Consider the following 16,706-nt stretch of genomic DNA (forward strand, 5'->3'; position numbering starts at 1 on the left):
TCCAGCTGTTGGAAAAAATAAGTTTAGTTAAAGGGTGTTAAAGGTAAATTTGTATTTTATTATTCTTCTAACAATATGTTGAGGTGGTCAAGTTTCTCATGTTTCTGTGCCCTTTCTCCTTCCAATTTAAATATCATTTGGATTTATCACAAAATATGATGAAACCTGCACTAAAGGTGTGAAAGGATACTTTATTTTCAGGAGAATTTTTTTGTTTGGCTTTAGAGAGCCTGTCAATAATGCAATTAAATAGACTAATTTAAATTCAAGGCATGAGAAAAGACCTCTCGACTACCCACATACTATGCCATGCTTTCTAAATATTCACTTGATAACTAAATCACATGTTGCATTATACATTATTTCTTAAGTAATTAATGTTCACACTGAGTAATGGACTGGGTGTATTAGTCCAGGCCCCTAACTCGTATTTTAATTTTCATCTAGAATGAAGCTGAAACTTCATATTCAACAGATGAGAGTGAACAATCTTCGAGATCGCCGGCAAGCAAACCACCCACGCGTACCATTCCAAAGAACACCAACTGGAACTCCCATTTTTCTCCATTTCCTTTGCCAGGAAGGGTATGCCATTTACAAACACACTTTTATGTTCTGTTAGTTTTACTGTTTTGTTAAAACTTAAGTGATGTGTGTGTGTTGCGGAAAAGGTTTTTTTGTAGTTAGCTACCTTTTTGTTTCCTCTTAATTTTAAACCATGTCCACTAATTAATTATAAGCATTATTTATTAAAGACAACAAAGTACCATACATTTTTGGACTAGACCGATGCACAGCAGTGAGTACAGCATAGGTAGAATCTGCAGTTTTCCATGTCCTCCCTCAATTGCATGCACTCCCAGGTGGAGGTACTTGAACCAGTGGTATACCCGCGTCCTGGGCAGCTAGGCTGCACTGGCCTGCCTCTGACCATCCAGTGGTTCGCTACAGTTCCCCATTTTCCAAAACCTTTTTGAACCCTGTGGCGTTTCATGAGTTTTATGATAGTACTGGGATGGAAAAATCCTACCTTTGTTTCCTCTGCTATTTCTAGGTCAGTATAGGCACAGAACGACTTTCAGACAAGGATAATTTCAGCAAAGATGCATCACTCAGTGGGTATTCTTATGTTTCTTTTGATTTCTATGGACCCCACCTTAATCATTAATGGCAACCCAGGGATCCCCACTGAATCCTTTTTGGAATCAAAAGACCCCCTATTAAGTTATTACTGAACGTTGTGTACCCCAGCCTGAGCATTTTCGATGATTTGAATTGCAAAACAATACACAAAATACAGAAATCAGCATTAATCAAAAAAATACACATATGATTGCATTTTTTTCATTCTCAAACAAATATTCAAATTTTAGTGAGAAGTTTTGAGGTTTTCTAAATTAAATTAAAGCCAACAATCATCCATAATATATTCTGTTGGATGCATTTGAACTGCTTCCAAGAATCAATCTGATGCGAACTGAATTTTTAGCCTCCAATTTCAAATTAGTTAACATGTACAGAGTGTTTTCAAATGTTAAATTCTACTTTTTGTTTCATTATTTTTTATTTTGTTTTTAATTTTTTTTATTGAAAAGCAAAAAGCATGTAAATACAGTGACTATTTGCAACTCGGTGTACATACATCATGAACAATTACAGAGCGATCTTGCCTTGTATGATACAAATATGACATCTCCTCTACTGTACAGCTGCATTATCAGCCCAAGGCCCACCTCTCGCAGCCCACTACCTGCATAACATTGACCTTCACTTCCATCGTGTTACATAAAAAATTCAATAAATGAAAATGATCTCATTTATTCTTGCCCAGCATCGACCAATTTGTTGTGTTTCAGTAGAGCCTGCTCCCTCAGCCTCCCTTATTTCTATTCCAACTAAGTACTGCTGGTATGGTTCCCAGAAGCCTCTAGGGCGACTCTGAGGTGGTAACAGGACAATAAAAAACCGAGCGCCCTGATTTTACTAGATCTAACAGCGGCGTTCGCGACAGTCAGCCATACACAACTGCTGGCCCGAATCACTGACATGGGCATTCGCGGGCAGGCACACCAGTGGCTAAAATCATTCTTGTCAGGTCGGTCCCGGAGGATCCAGTTAGGTGAGAGGTATCTAACAGGGGCACCCTCACCTGCGACGTCTCACAGTGCTCCGTACTGTCCTCGCTCATCTTTAACGTATACCTACAGCCTCTGGTGGCGGCTCTAGCATGTATGGACTGCCGAGTCTTCAACTACGCGGTCAACACTCAACTTGTCCTTCGGATTGATAATTCCGCATTTGCCCGAGATCTGGCGCAAAATATCCTCTGATTCACAGTAAACTGGATGACGGCCAATTTCCTAAAAATTAACCCTGACAAAACAAAAGTCCTCGTCATCCCCACGATAAACAATGCCTGGAGCGACCCCTTCTGGCCCCAAGAGCTGGGTACCACCCCTATACCAGTACTTGTCTTGAAAAGGCTGGGTATAAAAATGTACTCCAAGCTTTCCATGGCCAATCAAGTCACCCCAGTGGTCGGGATGTGTATAGGTCTCCTGAGACAGTTGCTGAAACTTGTCTCCCTCCTATCAACTGCCTCACTACAGGTGATTGTGTCGGCAACAATCGTCTCTAGATTAGACTACAGCAACGCCTTATACATCGGCCTCCCCCAGAAACGTATCAGTAAACTGCAGGTGGTACTGAACGACGCAGCCAGATTGATTTTTAGGTTGCCTAGAAGGACTCGCGCCACCCCTCTGCTGTGCAAGTTCCACTGGCTCCCCATTAAGCAAAGAGCAAAATGTAAGGGTCTCTGCATTGCCCATAGAGCAATCTACGGCCAAGCCCTAATCTACATTAAAGAACGCCTTGAGAACTATGTCCTGAGTCGCATATTGCGGATATCCGAGGCCTGCCGCCAGGCCCTTCTGCAGTGAAATACCACATCCAAAAGGGGGTAGAGCGTTCTCCGTCCTACTCCTACAACTATGGAACCAGTTGCCTGATCACCTTCGCAAGGAACCCCCACGCCTCCCCTTCAGAAAACAGCTAAAAACTGTCCTGTTTAGGGAGGCTTTGAAACCAGTTTAATCCCCTTTCCCTACAATGTTATGTAACAGTTCTAATGACTACTGGCCCTCTCTCTAAAGCGCTAAGAGACCTGCTGCTGATATCGCGCTATACAAAAGTGAACTAACATAACATAACAGATTGTGTGTTGAAATACATCATATCTTTAGACCAGTCAGTAACTGTAGGCGCAGGTCCCTGCGCCCACCGCATAGCAATCCTGGCAAGCAACAATCCCATACCTATGAGCTTTCACACCTCTTTTGGCAGCTTCCCAGTATATCCCAGAAACGCCAGCAGTGGGTCCATTGTCAACTAAATCACAGTGATTTTGTTCAATGTTTGAAAGATCTGTTCCCAAAACTTCGCTATCACTGGGCACATCCAGGCAATATGTAGAAACCCTGCTGAGCCGGCCCCACATCTCTCACAGTCTGCAGAATCCCAAAGGCCATAACAAAACAGCCGTATTGGGGTATGATAGACTCTATTAAGATATTTAACATAAATCTGTTGATGCCCGCCATTCAGGAATACATGTTATGTAACCTCTCAGCAATACTGGCAGACCTTGTCATTCCAATCTGGCCTTAGTATAGTGATTTCTTCTATAATCCTGCATTATATCATAGACAATAGAAACGATCCTTCTGGGGGAAGTAGTGCGCAGTAGGTGAGAGAGTGCACCAGCTCTGGTGGCTCCAACATGTCATCAACCAGCAATTTGCGCAACATGTCTCTCACTCTATAGAATTGAAATTGAGCGAGGGGTGTATATTGGCGCCCTTCTACAGCTAACTCAGCCCATCCACGAGCCTCGCCCTCTGAGAACAAGTGTCCTATCTTTGTGATATAAAGTGTCGCAAGAGCCTGTACCACCCCCTTTCTCCACTAATCGGCAGCCAATGACACCATGCAATTGGGGTCAGAGGAGAATACAATATCGTGCCCGCCTGCCTCTTCAGCAGATCTTTGTGAGTAAAAAAATCCTAGGCCATCCACAAAATAAGTGACCATAAAAGCTAGGACCAGTGGAGAAAAAGAATTATCAAAAACTACTGTATTCGTAAAAAATATATATATTTAATTAACAATAAATAAAAATCATATAGAGACTCAAACATTTAAGTCAAACTATATGATACAATAAAATAGTGACATATACAGTTCTTGAAAAAATATCAAACACATTCAATAAAAACCAAATACATCATAGTAATAGTGCAAATAATGAGAAATTAGTACAAAAGGACTCGACGCGCGTTTCGGCAGTAGAGAACTGCCTTCTTCAGGAGTCGTTGATGAAACTCTGAAAAGAATATTATAAGAAACACATTATATATAACAATACATATATTCTGTAACATAATTACTACATGTACCTATCTATATACCTATTTATCTGTTTACACAGTACAGAATTCGTAACAACTCTAATTCTACCTATCAGGTCCAGACAAAAAAATTAGTCACTTGAAGTCATATGGTAGACAGATACATATATATGGTCAGTGCAGTACTTAGCCAGACAGAAAAACCGATCAGTTATGTAAGATACATTATTGGTACAAATACAGTTGTTTGTTTTCGAGAACATTTACACATAGATTCTCAACAAAAGTTCTCATGCCTAAACTGATCAGGAGGGATGTATTATGGTCTTGTTTCGAAATACAATGATGTCAATTAACTTACATTTGCAGTGTTGTATATTGTTCCATACGTTACAGGTAAATCGATGATAACTTCCTTTTGTTTTGATTGAAAGACCAAAAAAACACTTGCTATGCATGCACCACTGAGTTAACAGAATCCAGGACACCAGTCCTTCTGAGGGGAGTCCGAAACAGTACTGTGACAGTGAATCTGGTGCTGCAGCCACCTGTTCAATTAATAAATGAGGATGACCCCTTTCCTCGTGGATCCAGTGGAGCGCGTGTGAGCCCTGCCCTGCGCTGCTCTATATTATAACTCCAGATCATTTCTGCTGAGAACCAGGCCCGAGTCTGTATGTACTTGTATGCCTACATAATGGACCAGGTCCGAATTTAATTTTATGGGGAAGTCCAGACGAACCAGCGCAATAGGTGGAGTTCAAGGAAAGTTTGTTGTCGTAGACCAGTTGATTTTAAGTCTGGACATTTCCTCGTACCACTCAACCTCATGTAGGATCGGGGTAAGGTTGGTCTCTGGATCCCTGACATACAACGACGTGTCATCCACATATGCCGACACAATGAGGTTATGTATTGGAAATCTAATCCCTCTATGGACGTGATATTCTCTTAAAGCACATGCAAGGGGATCAGCCACTAAGGCGTAAAGCAATGGGGACAGCGGACAACCCTGCAGAGTGACTCTGGAAATTATAATAGGGGTTGTGACTATGTCGCCAACTCGTATTCGAGCGGCAGGAGAGCTGTACAGCCCCTCCACCGGTCTGAGGAAAATGTCTCCTACCCCCATACGTCTCAGTACAGAATACATGCAATTCCATGGAATTAAAGCCTTTTCTGCATCCAGAAAGACTGCTGCCGCTTTAACCTCTGGCTTAAGATTTTGTATCGCACCGAACACCGTTCTCAGGTTGTATGACTAATTGTGCTCTGGGACAAAACCTGACAGCTCTGGGGCTCTTTGTCTAGTGGAAGTTTTGACTCTTGGTAAGGTAGACACAGTGGGTTAATATGCCTGCTGCAAAGAATGTGTAGCACGCAAATCACAAAATGCATATCCTGTAAATTGGTCAGTGAGTTACTGCTTTTGTCTCAGAGATTATTGTGGTATTTGCAGTTTATAAGTTAAAATCCTAACATTGATCAGTGAGCTATTAACCGTCATCAAAGAGCTGCATGAAAACCTCAAGGTATAGATTAGAACATTATGATTTTTCCCCAGTCTTTCCTTATCCTAAAGTTGGAAAATGGGTTCATTAGAATAGAAATCAATTCTGACTATTAAAGAGAACCCCCCAACCATGGTGTTATGTTTTAAATTCTGGGTTTGTGATTCTTTAGTGTTGCAAAGCCATTCTGTGCCCTCCCCAACGTTTTGCTGACTGGTACTGGTGGTACCTGACTCTGACTGACCCTGGCATCTGCCTGAACAGGCACAGGGCCAGTGCTATTCTGAAAGAGACACTTAAAGATACTGTGAAACACCGACATACACTAGTCTGCACTATGGATTAGGGTACCCCTATGATTGGTATGACCTCTCCTATAAGGCCCTAGTTCATAATAGCAAAAACCACAGTTGATGGACAGAATGCAGAACAAAAACCACAGTTGATGGACAGAATGCAGAACAATGTCATACATTCACCCCAGTGCAGAGATCTGGGCCCAAATCCATCCGTTTTTTTTGCACTCCACACCACCCCAGTTCAGACTTGGCCATATGCAAATCAGTCTGACCCTGTGCCTCATGGGAACAGTCCAGCCCGAACTGCCAAGCCATGCCTTCCCTGGACCGGAAACAAGCTTCCGAGGACCGGTTTCTGGCATTCCAGCCGTCTTCAGCCCAGCTTGCTTGAATCCAGTGGTGTGGAGAGCATGGGACTCACGTCTGAGCATACCCATCCCATTTTTTAATCCGAAACCGGTCCCAGGATGCTCCACTCTCAATGTCTCTGCCGTCTCTGGGCCCCGCTCACCTCCGCGTGGTGCAGCGCCACCCGGAGGCTTCAGTCTCCCTCTCGTCCGCGTTGTGGCCGTAAGTCCCTTTCAGCCTCCTCGAGCAATGTCACTGTGGCCGTGTGCCTTGACCGGCTCCTCCTTGCCCCCGGCGTGGTTAGGCAACCTGTTCTAGACTCCTCCGCTTTCTTCCCGGGTCACGCTGAGTCCGCGCCCATTCATGCCATCTCTGAATCACATGCCTCTAGTTTAACTCAAGACGCATGGTTCCACATGTGAAACTAGAGAAGGGTCCTCGATTTGAGAGTGCAGAACATTCCAGTGCCTATTCCTCCATCAGGAAAAACAGACCACCCCCACCAATTGTTTATTGGAGATGCACCAGTGCTGGATCCAGGATCCAACACGGAGTAGGAAAAAGTAACGACAATACTACTTACCTCATAAGTGAATTTCCTTCTTATATGATAACATTGGTGATTCTATGCGAAAAAGTTTCCAAGTGTCAACTTTTAAAATACAATAATATTCCTTAAAAATCACTACTGTAACCAAAACGCTTTTACTAAACTGTTTACAGGAAATGTCCCAGGACTAAATCTAGAATCCAGTCCTATGGTTAGAAAAGTAATTTACAAAGTAACTAATTGCATTTAACTAGAAATTCCCATTGAGCTCAATGTTGCATTGTGTTTGAAATTGTGTTGCCCATTGCAACAACTGTAACTATTGCAATCAAAAAGTCTATTGCCTATTTGAAAAGTATTTAACTAAAGTAACTCATTTTGAGAAAGTATATTTCGATACCTTGTTGGTTCTAAAATAAAACAACTATATATTTTGATACAAAACAATTGGCCTAGAGTTCAATTCTTGAGTGTGTGAGACCGTTTGCTGACTGAGTGTGTACAACAAATACTTTACACTGTCCTCTGATACTGCCTTACTACTCGACCAAGCTACCACTTTAGAGAGTAAGGTTATATCTAACTTTAGCCTCTGCCAAACCTCTGGGGACTGTTGACTTTGTACACACTGTACCTTACTTTGGTCCAGTATATACAGAGCCACTTTCTTATAATGATACATAACGCGGCTTGGGTTTGAGTGGAGGCCTTGCTTCTTGCAGGAAGAGTCAAGAACGAAAGGAGGCCTTGTGGCTCTCAGCCACTCACGAGAGGCGCAGCTTCTCCTAATGTCCCGTCGCCTTGCATGCAGATCCCGATCCCTCTCATTGGTCGGGAATATTGCGTAATCTGCGTCCTTATAGGAAAGCAAAGGACTTTACACCACCTGATAACCACTGAAGTGTCTGATAACTGGTGTAACGTTGGGCCCAGGGGTCACCGTGTACAGTACAGTGTGCTCAGCCCTCCCCACCGGGTACATGCTCTGTGCTCAGCGCATGCGCATTGTCAAAGGATCAAACCGCGGTACAACACTTTTTTATTATAACACAGTGCCCGGACACAGCATGCACTTTGCACTAGATAAAAAGAAAAAACTCATGAATACATCCATACCTTCTTGCACGGTATGGGTTTCTTTGCTAATCCTCCGTGCCTCTTGTGCGTAAACAGAGTGCGCCTTCCCTCCTCAGTTCCCACAAGGTATTTAAAAGTTAACTATAGCTCGCGTGCCTTTGCGCTACACCCAAGAAGCCATGGGTACCTTCAAGCCCAGCGATAAGAAGGTTCAGCTGGGGGGGTGGGTCCTCGTGGCACAAGCGTACACCTCAGTGGTCTGCAGTTCATGATCCTTCTGGGCGCGTCCTAGAGGGCTGCAACAGCAAGGGCTTCACCTGGAGAATGAGGTCTGCCCGCCCCTCGCCTTATCCTGGGACTGGATATGTGCTCCAAGGACATCAGGCATGGAAAAAACAAGCTCCTTCGCCTCTCCAGCATTGCAGGAGCGACAGAGGCTGGGCTTGAGAGCATGTGCACCAGCAGACACAGTATGTTCACTTTTAGGCTGTAAACAACAAGTAACAAGCTCGGTCCGAAAGTGAAAGAGGACATCGCTGCAGCCGGAGCATGGGGATCTCTTGTCTTTATGGGACCATGTGTTTCGAAACACATGGCCCCATAAAGATAAGAAAGTGCTTTGCGACAGCAGCAAAACAGACCACCCAGTCCGATCGGAGGCGAAAGTGCGTCACCCAAAAACCCTCATTTTCAATGGCAGGCCACCGTTTAGCATAGACGGTGACACCAGCCAATGCAAATAAGGGGCAGGGCTTAAAGCCCTTTTCTGAAACTCCTCATTCACAATAAATCTCTGAGGCGAGCAGCACTACGTGAGACCTAAAAAGTTAGAGCAAAACAAATAGCACTTTACGATCCAAACCACTAGATTGCGGAATCTATGCATTGTATGTGAATCAACAGTCAAGCTGCAAAACTATTGTTACAGGTAAGTAACTAGTTTCTTTCAGTGGCTTGAAAGGATTACAAAATTAGAACTATGTGGACCATTTGTCTGTGGATGGTCCTCGAACCAGAGGTTGCGGACTATCTGTAGATTAGATTTTTTTTAAACTTGTCTCATTGGATAAATGAGTTCTTTGACTCAGTCATCTATTTCTGGTGCGTGGACCTATGGTCCTGTCTTTGGACCGAGAGGTCAGTCTGTTGACTTGTTGTAGCTGCTACATAACTGACCGCAACAGAGAAAAACCTGTATCCGCGACTTACTCTCTTGTGTAAGGAGAGGAAAAAAAATGAAAGAAACCATAAAGGGACAGGGGTAGCATCCCCTGACTCCCAATGGCTCAGTTTGGCGAGGGACAGAGATACGCCCCATATTTTAAAATAAAAGCAGGTCTTTTTGGTGGAGAGGTTTACACTTCCCCACTGGCAGGATTACTTGTAACCTTTTCTTAAAATATGTTCTATTTTTTGTTGTTGATGGTTCTAGTAATCACAGATGCTAATGCTTTAGGTATCACTGCCTGTAACCTAACCATATATTAGGTTAGTGTGTAATAAAAGTTTTTGATGTTGTTTAATTTCTCTGAAGTGGTGGGCATGCTTATAATCATGCTTAAAAAAACATCCCTGCAGAGTTTCTGTCCAGTTTGAAGTAATGTCAAGCTTTAACACTGCCCCTGTGACTTATGCCACGGTGAGAGGCCTGTGTGTTTCCTCAGCTGTGTGAGCCCACCAACTTTTTACACTGGTCCTGAGGCTCCAGGAAATCTAACCAGGTAGTACAAAATTCTTTGGCTTTAATCACCTCAGCAATAAACCAGACTAACTTCAAATTTAATTCACTATGCAAAAACACATTTTTATGAAATATATAAAACTGTTCATAAGTTACATTTAAATATCGCTAATGAAAAATGCAAAATATTAGAAGACCTTTTGTAAATTTCGCATATTTCTTTCTAATTTAAAAAGAGAATGACTAGAAATTATCACAATAACATTTCAAAATAGCAAAAAATATTCTACTGTGGTAACAAGTTTGAAACAATTTCCTTAGAAATTATAACTGTTTCAAAGGGTATGCATTTTAAATAGAAGATGAACCCGTAAGGTTAAGGGAAGCATGGTGGCAAGGTGACCAGCAAGCAGCTGGGAATACTGTCTTTGAGGCTAGGAGTTTTCTTGCCCCTCTGGGGAGTGTTTCGGAGGGTGTGGATAATGGCCCCATCTGTCAGATCGCTGAACAACTATCTGAGTTCCTGCCTTTAACGGCGGAGGACTTCAGCAGACTGGCACAGGGTATCTCCTCTGGCTCACCCCTGGACCCGGTTCCACACAAGATCTGGAAGGAGTATGAGGAAGAACTGTTCCCTACTCTTTGCCTGATCTGTAACCAGTCGTTTGTTAGTGGTATAGTCCCCTCCCAATGGAAGCAAGCCTTGGTGTCTCCACTGTTGAAGAAGCCATCCCTTGATCCTGAGTGTTCAAAAAAGTATATGCCTATTTCCTTGCTGCCGTTCCCAGCTAAAATTGTGGAACGTGCGGTTAGTATCACTCTTTCTATGCACCTGGAACAACATAATCTGCTTGAGGAGGTACAGTTTGGATTTTGGCCGGCTCACGGGACCGAGACTGCCCTGATGACCGTTATGGATGAGCTTCAGAGGCGGGCAGACCGGGGACAGGCAGCAGCACTGATCCTGCTCGACCTGTCTGCCGCCTTTGATATGGTTAATCATGAAATCCTGCTGAGAAGATTGAGCGAGATCGGGGTGAAAGGCTGTGCCTTACGATGGTTTCAATCTTTTCTGCAAGATAGGGTGTGTCCCCCTTCCCCCGCCCCTTCCAATCTGCACTCTCCAGCGTGTTGCAAGATGTTCCTCAGGGCTCGGCAAGTAGCCCTCTTTTATTTGACGTTTACTTAAAACCTCTGATTGTGGTCATCAAAACACATAATATCAACATCATAAATTATGCGGATGACACACAGCTGATCCTCTCCTTTGAGGGAGAGGATTCAACACCAGTGGAGGTTTCATAACTGTTTGCGGGACACGGCCCGATGGTTGCAGAACAACTCCCTACAATTTAACGCAGGAAAGACAGAGGTGCTCTTCTGCGCCGCAAACAGGATCCCTCATTTCCTTCCCTGCAATTTCTGGCCCCCTGGAACTTCGACCGCAGGTCGGCCGGTGAAAACTGTCCATAATCTAAGCCAGGGGTCTCCAACCTTTTATGTAGTGAGAGCTACTTCTGGTCAGTGAAAATTGTCGTGAGCTACTAAACCCCAAGCAACTCGCGCATTTTTCCGAGAGACCTCCCGCGCCCCATTTCAATTGATGGTAAGCCTTATTTCTTCAGAGCCCATACTATGGTTTGAACACAATACTAAAGAGTTCCCAAATATTATGTTTTTATAGTTCTTACTGGTACTGTACAGTGGCTTCGTACTGCTAATATGTCAGAACTCTGCGTTACCCTTTTATCAACTTCAGGAAGGTTGAAGGCTACGTTTGCCTTACCAGACTGCGGCCTCGCCCAGCTGGTGTGACACACAGTCTTGCAGCAAGTGACAGCACCTCCCGAGTCCCTCAGGTCTGTGCTGATAAACTCCAGAGTCCATGCATAACCACTGAGTATGCTTGTGTAGGAACACTTTTTGTAGACACCAAAGGACAGGTTTTGGAGAGGAGGAATGACCCCTGAATGGCCCTGGACCTGCCTCGAGGTCATCAGAGGAAGATGTAGGTTGGCTGTGTGGCTGAACAAAGCTGGAAAGCTCTCTGCTTGCCTGATGCTCGTTGCTCCTAGTCCAGAGACAGTTCGGACACAAACGGCCAGCCCTTTGCAGAACTTTCACAATGGCACAGATGTGAACAGATCCGAATGAATCTGCGCTACATGGAATACCCGATCACCACTTTTCAGCCCAACGCTGGCAAGGACGGGGACCGCAGCCAAATGTCATTCGAAGAGTTTGAACATTTCATTACTAGAGCATAAAAGCTTAACAAAGAGACACTGAAGAAAATGATGACCTCCTAGTCTACTTTAGCCTTTGGTGGTGTTGATGGGAAGAAAGATAATCAGAGTGACTTCCAGGAGTTTTTGTGCCTAATTGAGGGTGTGGTGATTGCCTGCCACAAGGCAATAATGTGAAGGCAACTCTGCACCCAAGCCAGATCTCAAGACTGCACAGACGTACATCACACTTTGCTTCTTTACAGTTACTTCCATAAAAGATTACAGCACATTTGTCATAATGATCAGAAATGGAGGGCCATTTCTCACAGTCACTGTATTTTTGCTGTTGTTTTTGACTGGAACCCACACTCTTCAGATCACCTCAAGGGGGTAATGTACACACCAGCAAATACTTTTATTTAAATTTAAACTAGCCGGTCCCACCTTGCTATGCACGCTAAACTGGCAGTTCATTTGTTATTCTGACTTGGAGCATGAAAAAGATCCGGAATGTGGAGCAAAGACAACAGTAGTGCCTCCTTTAGTAGTTTCTTTTACCTGAGCCCAAGGCAAACCCAACAACTGCCCAGTCACGCAGTAGCGAGTACATTCCTCCAATTAAACTACTGACCCAATTATATGGAATTAGTGCCCCATCCATACTGCAATCCCGAAATAGCTCAACCTTTCCTCAGATAGTGCTCTGTCCACGCCGGGCCTGCAACCAGGGCCATGAGTCAATGCTGGCAATGTTCCAACCAAGCAGCCCTGAGGTCACTACCCAGGCATGGCAGCGACTGGCTCTCTCTGCTCCCAGTGTTGCATAACATTTTTTCATATCTACAGACAAACTATATATAAGAAGGCAGCCTCCCTACCATGGTCTGATTCCAATCAAGCCTACCAAAGGATTGTTTTTTTTTTATTCCCGAATCCTAACGCTACGAGTATCTACTTAAATTGGTATCCTTGCACTAAATACTAAAACTAATAAATGCATGTTAACACCTCCGCGAGGCCTATTGACACGGCTCTATTACCTGCTGCTCTGTGGCAATTAATATAAGGTGGCCCGAGTCACTGATTTACTTTGAGTCAAGTTACAACAGCACAAAGACTGATACAAAATCTTCTAACTCCACTTACTGTTTGCTAACACTGATGCATACAGGGCGAGCAGCCAGCACTGTTCCAGATTTCCTAACTTTAATATTAGCTGCAGCAGATGAGAAGCGTTAAACTCCAGGATGCAAAAATATTCCTGTCAAATTCCAAAATTAGGCTGCTTGATTCTGAATGATATGCCACGCTTTGGCTATCAAGAACTTGAACGCCACAAATAGTCTATAAATCACCGGAGAAATATTATTTCCTCGGAAATCAACAGTATACAAAGCTGAACAAAGAATGATTGTGCACTTTGAAATACCGCAGAGATGCCTACCCACAAGGGCACCGTTCAGCAACTTGAGCGGGGATGGGGGGCCAGCACTGGGCAGTGTCTGTCTCGGAAACATAAACCAGGCCTGACAAACATTCTGAAATATGTTTTTTCCACTTGAGAATCCTAACGCTACTACGGGTTTTCAAAAATGGTATCCCTGCATAAAAAGTAACAAATTCGTGTTAAAACCTCGAGAGGCCTCTCAACACGGCTTACCTGCTGCTCTGTGGAAATTAATTTGAGGTGGCAGGCTGTACTGGGAAGGGCAGATGGCGCAGGTCTCGTTAGTTCAACTGCTTGCATGACCTGCAAACAAGCTGCTCTGCCCTGCCATGCCTGCTGCAGTTCTGCACTGCCACCCATAGCACTCATGACCACACAGCGCAGTGCCAGTGAAGAAAAGGCGGGGGCACTTAGAGATGGTCATGAGACGTGGATCCATCGTAGGAAGTACAGGAACGTCATCCTCTTCGGCCCGCCCCGCCCCTCCCCAGCTAAGCTCAAGCCAATCTGAGCAGCTGGATTGGGTGAGGGCGGGCATCGGACCCTGAAAACGACCTAATTGCCCAAATAACAGTAAAGGGCTACAAAATTGAGCACCAGGCAGCGCGAGCTACCTGCAGGGTCTTGGCGAGCTACCGGTAGCTCGCGATCGACCGGTTGGAGACCCCTGATCTAAGCATTATGCTTGACAACAAGCTTACTATGGAAGTTCAGGTCACAAAAACTACAGTATGCAGTTTTGCTGTCATTAGGTCCCTTCGGAAAGTAAAATCCGTTATTACCTTCTCAGGCGCGTGCACAAGTGGCAAGGTGTACGATTCTCAGTATGCTTGACTACTGTAACGCCCTTCTGCTTGACTCTCCTAATTTCCTGCTGGACAGACTACAAAGGATCCAGTCAGCAGCAGCCAAGTTAGTCTTAGGGCTGCCTAGAAGATCCTCCGAGTCTGCGGCTCTGGCAGAACTTCACTGGCTCCCTTTGAGACAGAGAGTGCAATTCAAATCTCTCTGCCTTGTTTTTAAAGCCCTTCATGGGATAGGGCCTGTGCTGATGGGGAAAACAATTGACTGGTACACCCTCAACAAGATTGCTCTGCTCCTTATCGGTGAGACTGGTGAAGGTACCAAGGTTTAGGAAAGCTAGGTCAGGGGGTAGATCTTTTGGGGTGGCAGCGGCCAAACTGTGGAACAGACTCCCCTGGGAGATCAGACAAATTAGGGAGCTTCTTCCATTCAGGAAAAGTGTAAAAACCTGGCTAGATGCCTGACCATGTCCTTGACACATACTCCTGCCTTTTTTGAGCCGCCCAGCGCCAGGATGTCTGCAAGGTGATAGTGCGCTTTATAAGCTGAATCAATAAATAAATAAATGGAGAGTTCACTATTAAATAAAGGTTCGGTGGAGTAATGAACTTTGGTATTCCTTACTCCCCGTCCCTTTTTTTAGATCGAGCTGGAGAAAGCAATGCGAAGCATTGCATCCAGCTCGACAACTAATGTTGCCCGTCTCCTGGGAATCTGAGACCGGGGATGTGCACGCGGCGATTTCACTTTGTGGGCGTGCACGCCCAGTCTGGCGCCGTGCACATCTCCTGTCTCAGATTCACAGTAAGTCAGCCTCTCGCACACAGCCACACTCAAGCATGCGCACATACACAGCCACACGCATGCACACATACACAGCCACACGCATGCACACACACACACACTGCATACACACACACGCACCCCCCTTAAACAGACACACGCGCACACAGACAGATACACACACACAGACACACTCGTACACACGCGCGCACCCTCCCATGACACCGCACCGGCAGCCAGCATTCAGCGTGCAGGGTTCCAGGACGTTCTCCCGGCAGTTCCTTCCTGTTTCTTTGCAGGCCCCGCCCACGTCCCAACGAAGGCTGCCTGACTTCCGCTATGCATAACAAGTAGCATTAGCACTCCGTGGCATCTCCGACGCATAGCGGGTAGCATTAGCACCTCTTGTTCTTTTCTCAAGTTGTGCCGTAAATTGCCGGAATCTTTGTCCCTTTTTAAGAGCGACCCGAACGTAACCAGAAAGAATCGAAAAGACTCTGTAACATACATGTGCCGGAAATAGCCGAAGTGGGCCGAGGTCTCGAAATTTGCCGAAGTGTGTGTGTGGGGGCGGGCGGCCATGTTGTGGAGGCTAGGAGGTGGCCGTGGTACTAACAGGAGCGGCAGCAACGGGGGTCACAGCGGCATAGTAGTTCCGGGTGTATACACCTCTTTCGTGCTGTGACTGTCGAAGGGGAGACTGACATCTGTCAGACGTGGAGGGCAAGCACAGGAAGTGGTGTGTGCTCGAGCTGCAGGGCAGTGTACGAGCCTGGTCGCGCGCCGGCGGTGGAGGGCGGAGCGAGCGGACACCTGTGGGAGAGGCGCACAGAGGTTGGCAGTGACGGCCGCGGTGAGAGGGAGGCGTCACCGCCATGAGGGACTGAATCAGGGCCCTTATTGCAACAACCAGCACCGGATACCCGCTCAGGGTCCACCGCAAACATGACGTCTGCTAAGCCACCAGCAAGAGAACAGCTGGCGAGGCTTCGGGAAGAAGTGCAAGAACTTCTACAAAAACAGGCCATAGAAAGAGTTTCCTTCAGGGAAAGAAACAAGGGAATATACTCAACGTACTTCCTAGTACCAAAGGTCGACGACAAGATGAGACCCATCCTAGACCTAAGGTTCCTCAACAAATTCATAAGAACACAAAAGTTCAAGATGACCTCCCTGCAGGAGGTGCTGCCGCAATTGCAGGTCGGAGACTTCATGGTCACGATAGACCTCAAGGACGCCTACTTACACATACCGATGAACGAGAAGCACAAGCATATGCTCAGGTTCACAATCGGAGGAGGCCACTACCAGTTCACAACGCTAGCCTTCGGACTGAAATCAGCACCGAGGGTATTCACGAAGTGCCTCGCGGCAGTCGCAGCGCACTTACGAAGACAGGGGATACACGTATACCCTTACCTGGACGACTGGCTGGTGAAAGCAAACTCGTACCAGAATTGCAAGCAGCATGCACATACAGTGACGAGCACGCTCATAAACCTGGGGTTCTTCGTCCATTGGAAGAAATCATCAATGGAGCCGAGAGCAAGTGAAGATCTTCCTGGGGGC

The 16,706-nt window shown here is 45.4% G+C and overlaps 1 protein-coding gene across 1 annotated transcript in view; it reads left to right on the forward strand.

Annotated features, from left to right (window-relative positions):
- SMN2 (survival of motor neuron 2, centromeric) overlaps positions 1 to 16,706 on the forward strand; it is a 393,528-nt gene that overhangs the window by 195,073 nt on the left and 181,749 nt on the right. Inside the window, exon 5 of the mRNA XM_086960809.1 lies at positions 448 to 585. Coding sequence (XP_086816935.1) covers positions 448 to 585 — 138 coding nt within the window. The remainder of the gene's footprint in view (positions 1 to 447; positions 586 to 16,706) is intronic.

This window comes from Lissotriton vulgaris, chromosome 3_1 (assembly GCF_964263255.1).
Source record: "Lissotriton vulgaris chromosome 3_1, aLisVul1.2, whole genome shotgun sequence".
Classification (NCBI taxonomy): Eukaryota; Metazoa; Chordata; class Amphibia; order Caudata; family Salamandridae; genus Lissotriton; species Lissotriton vulgaris.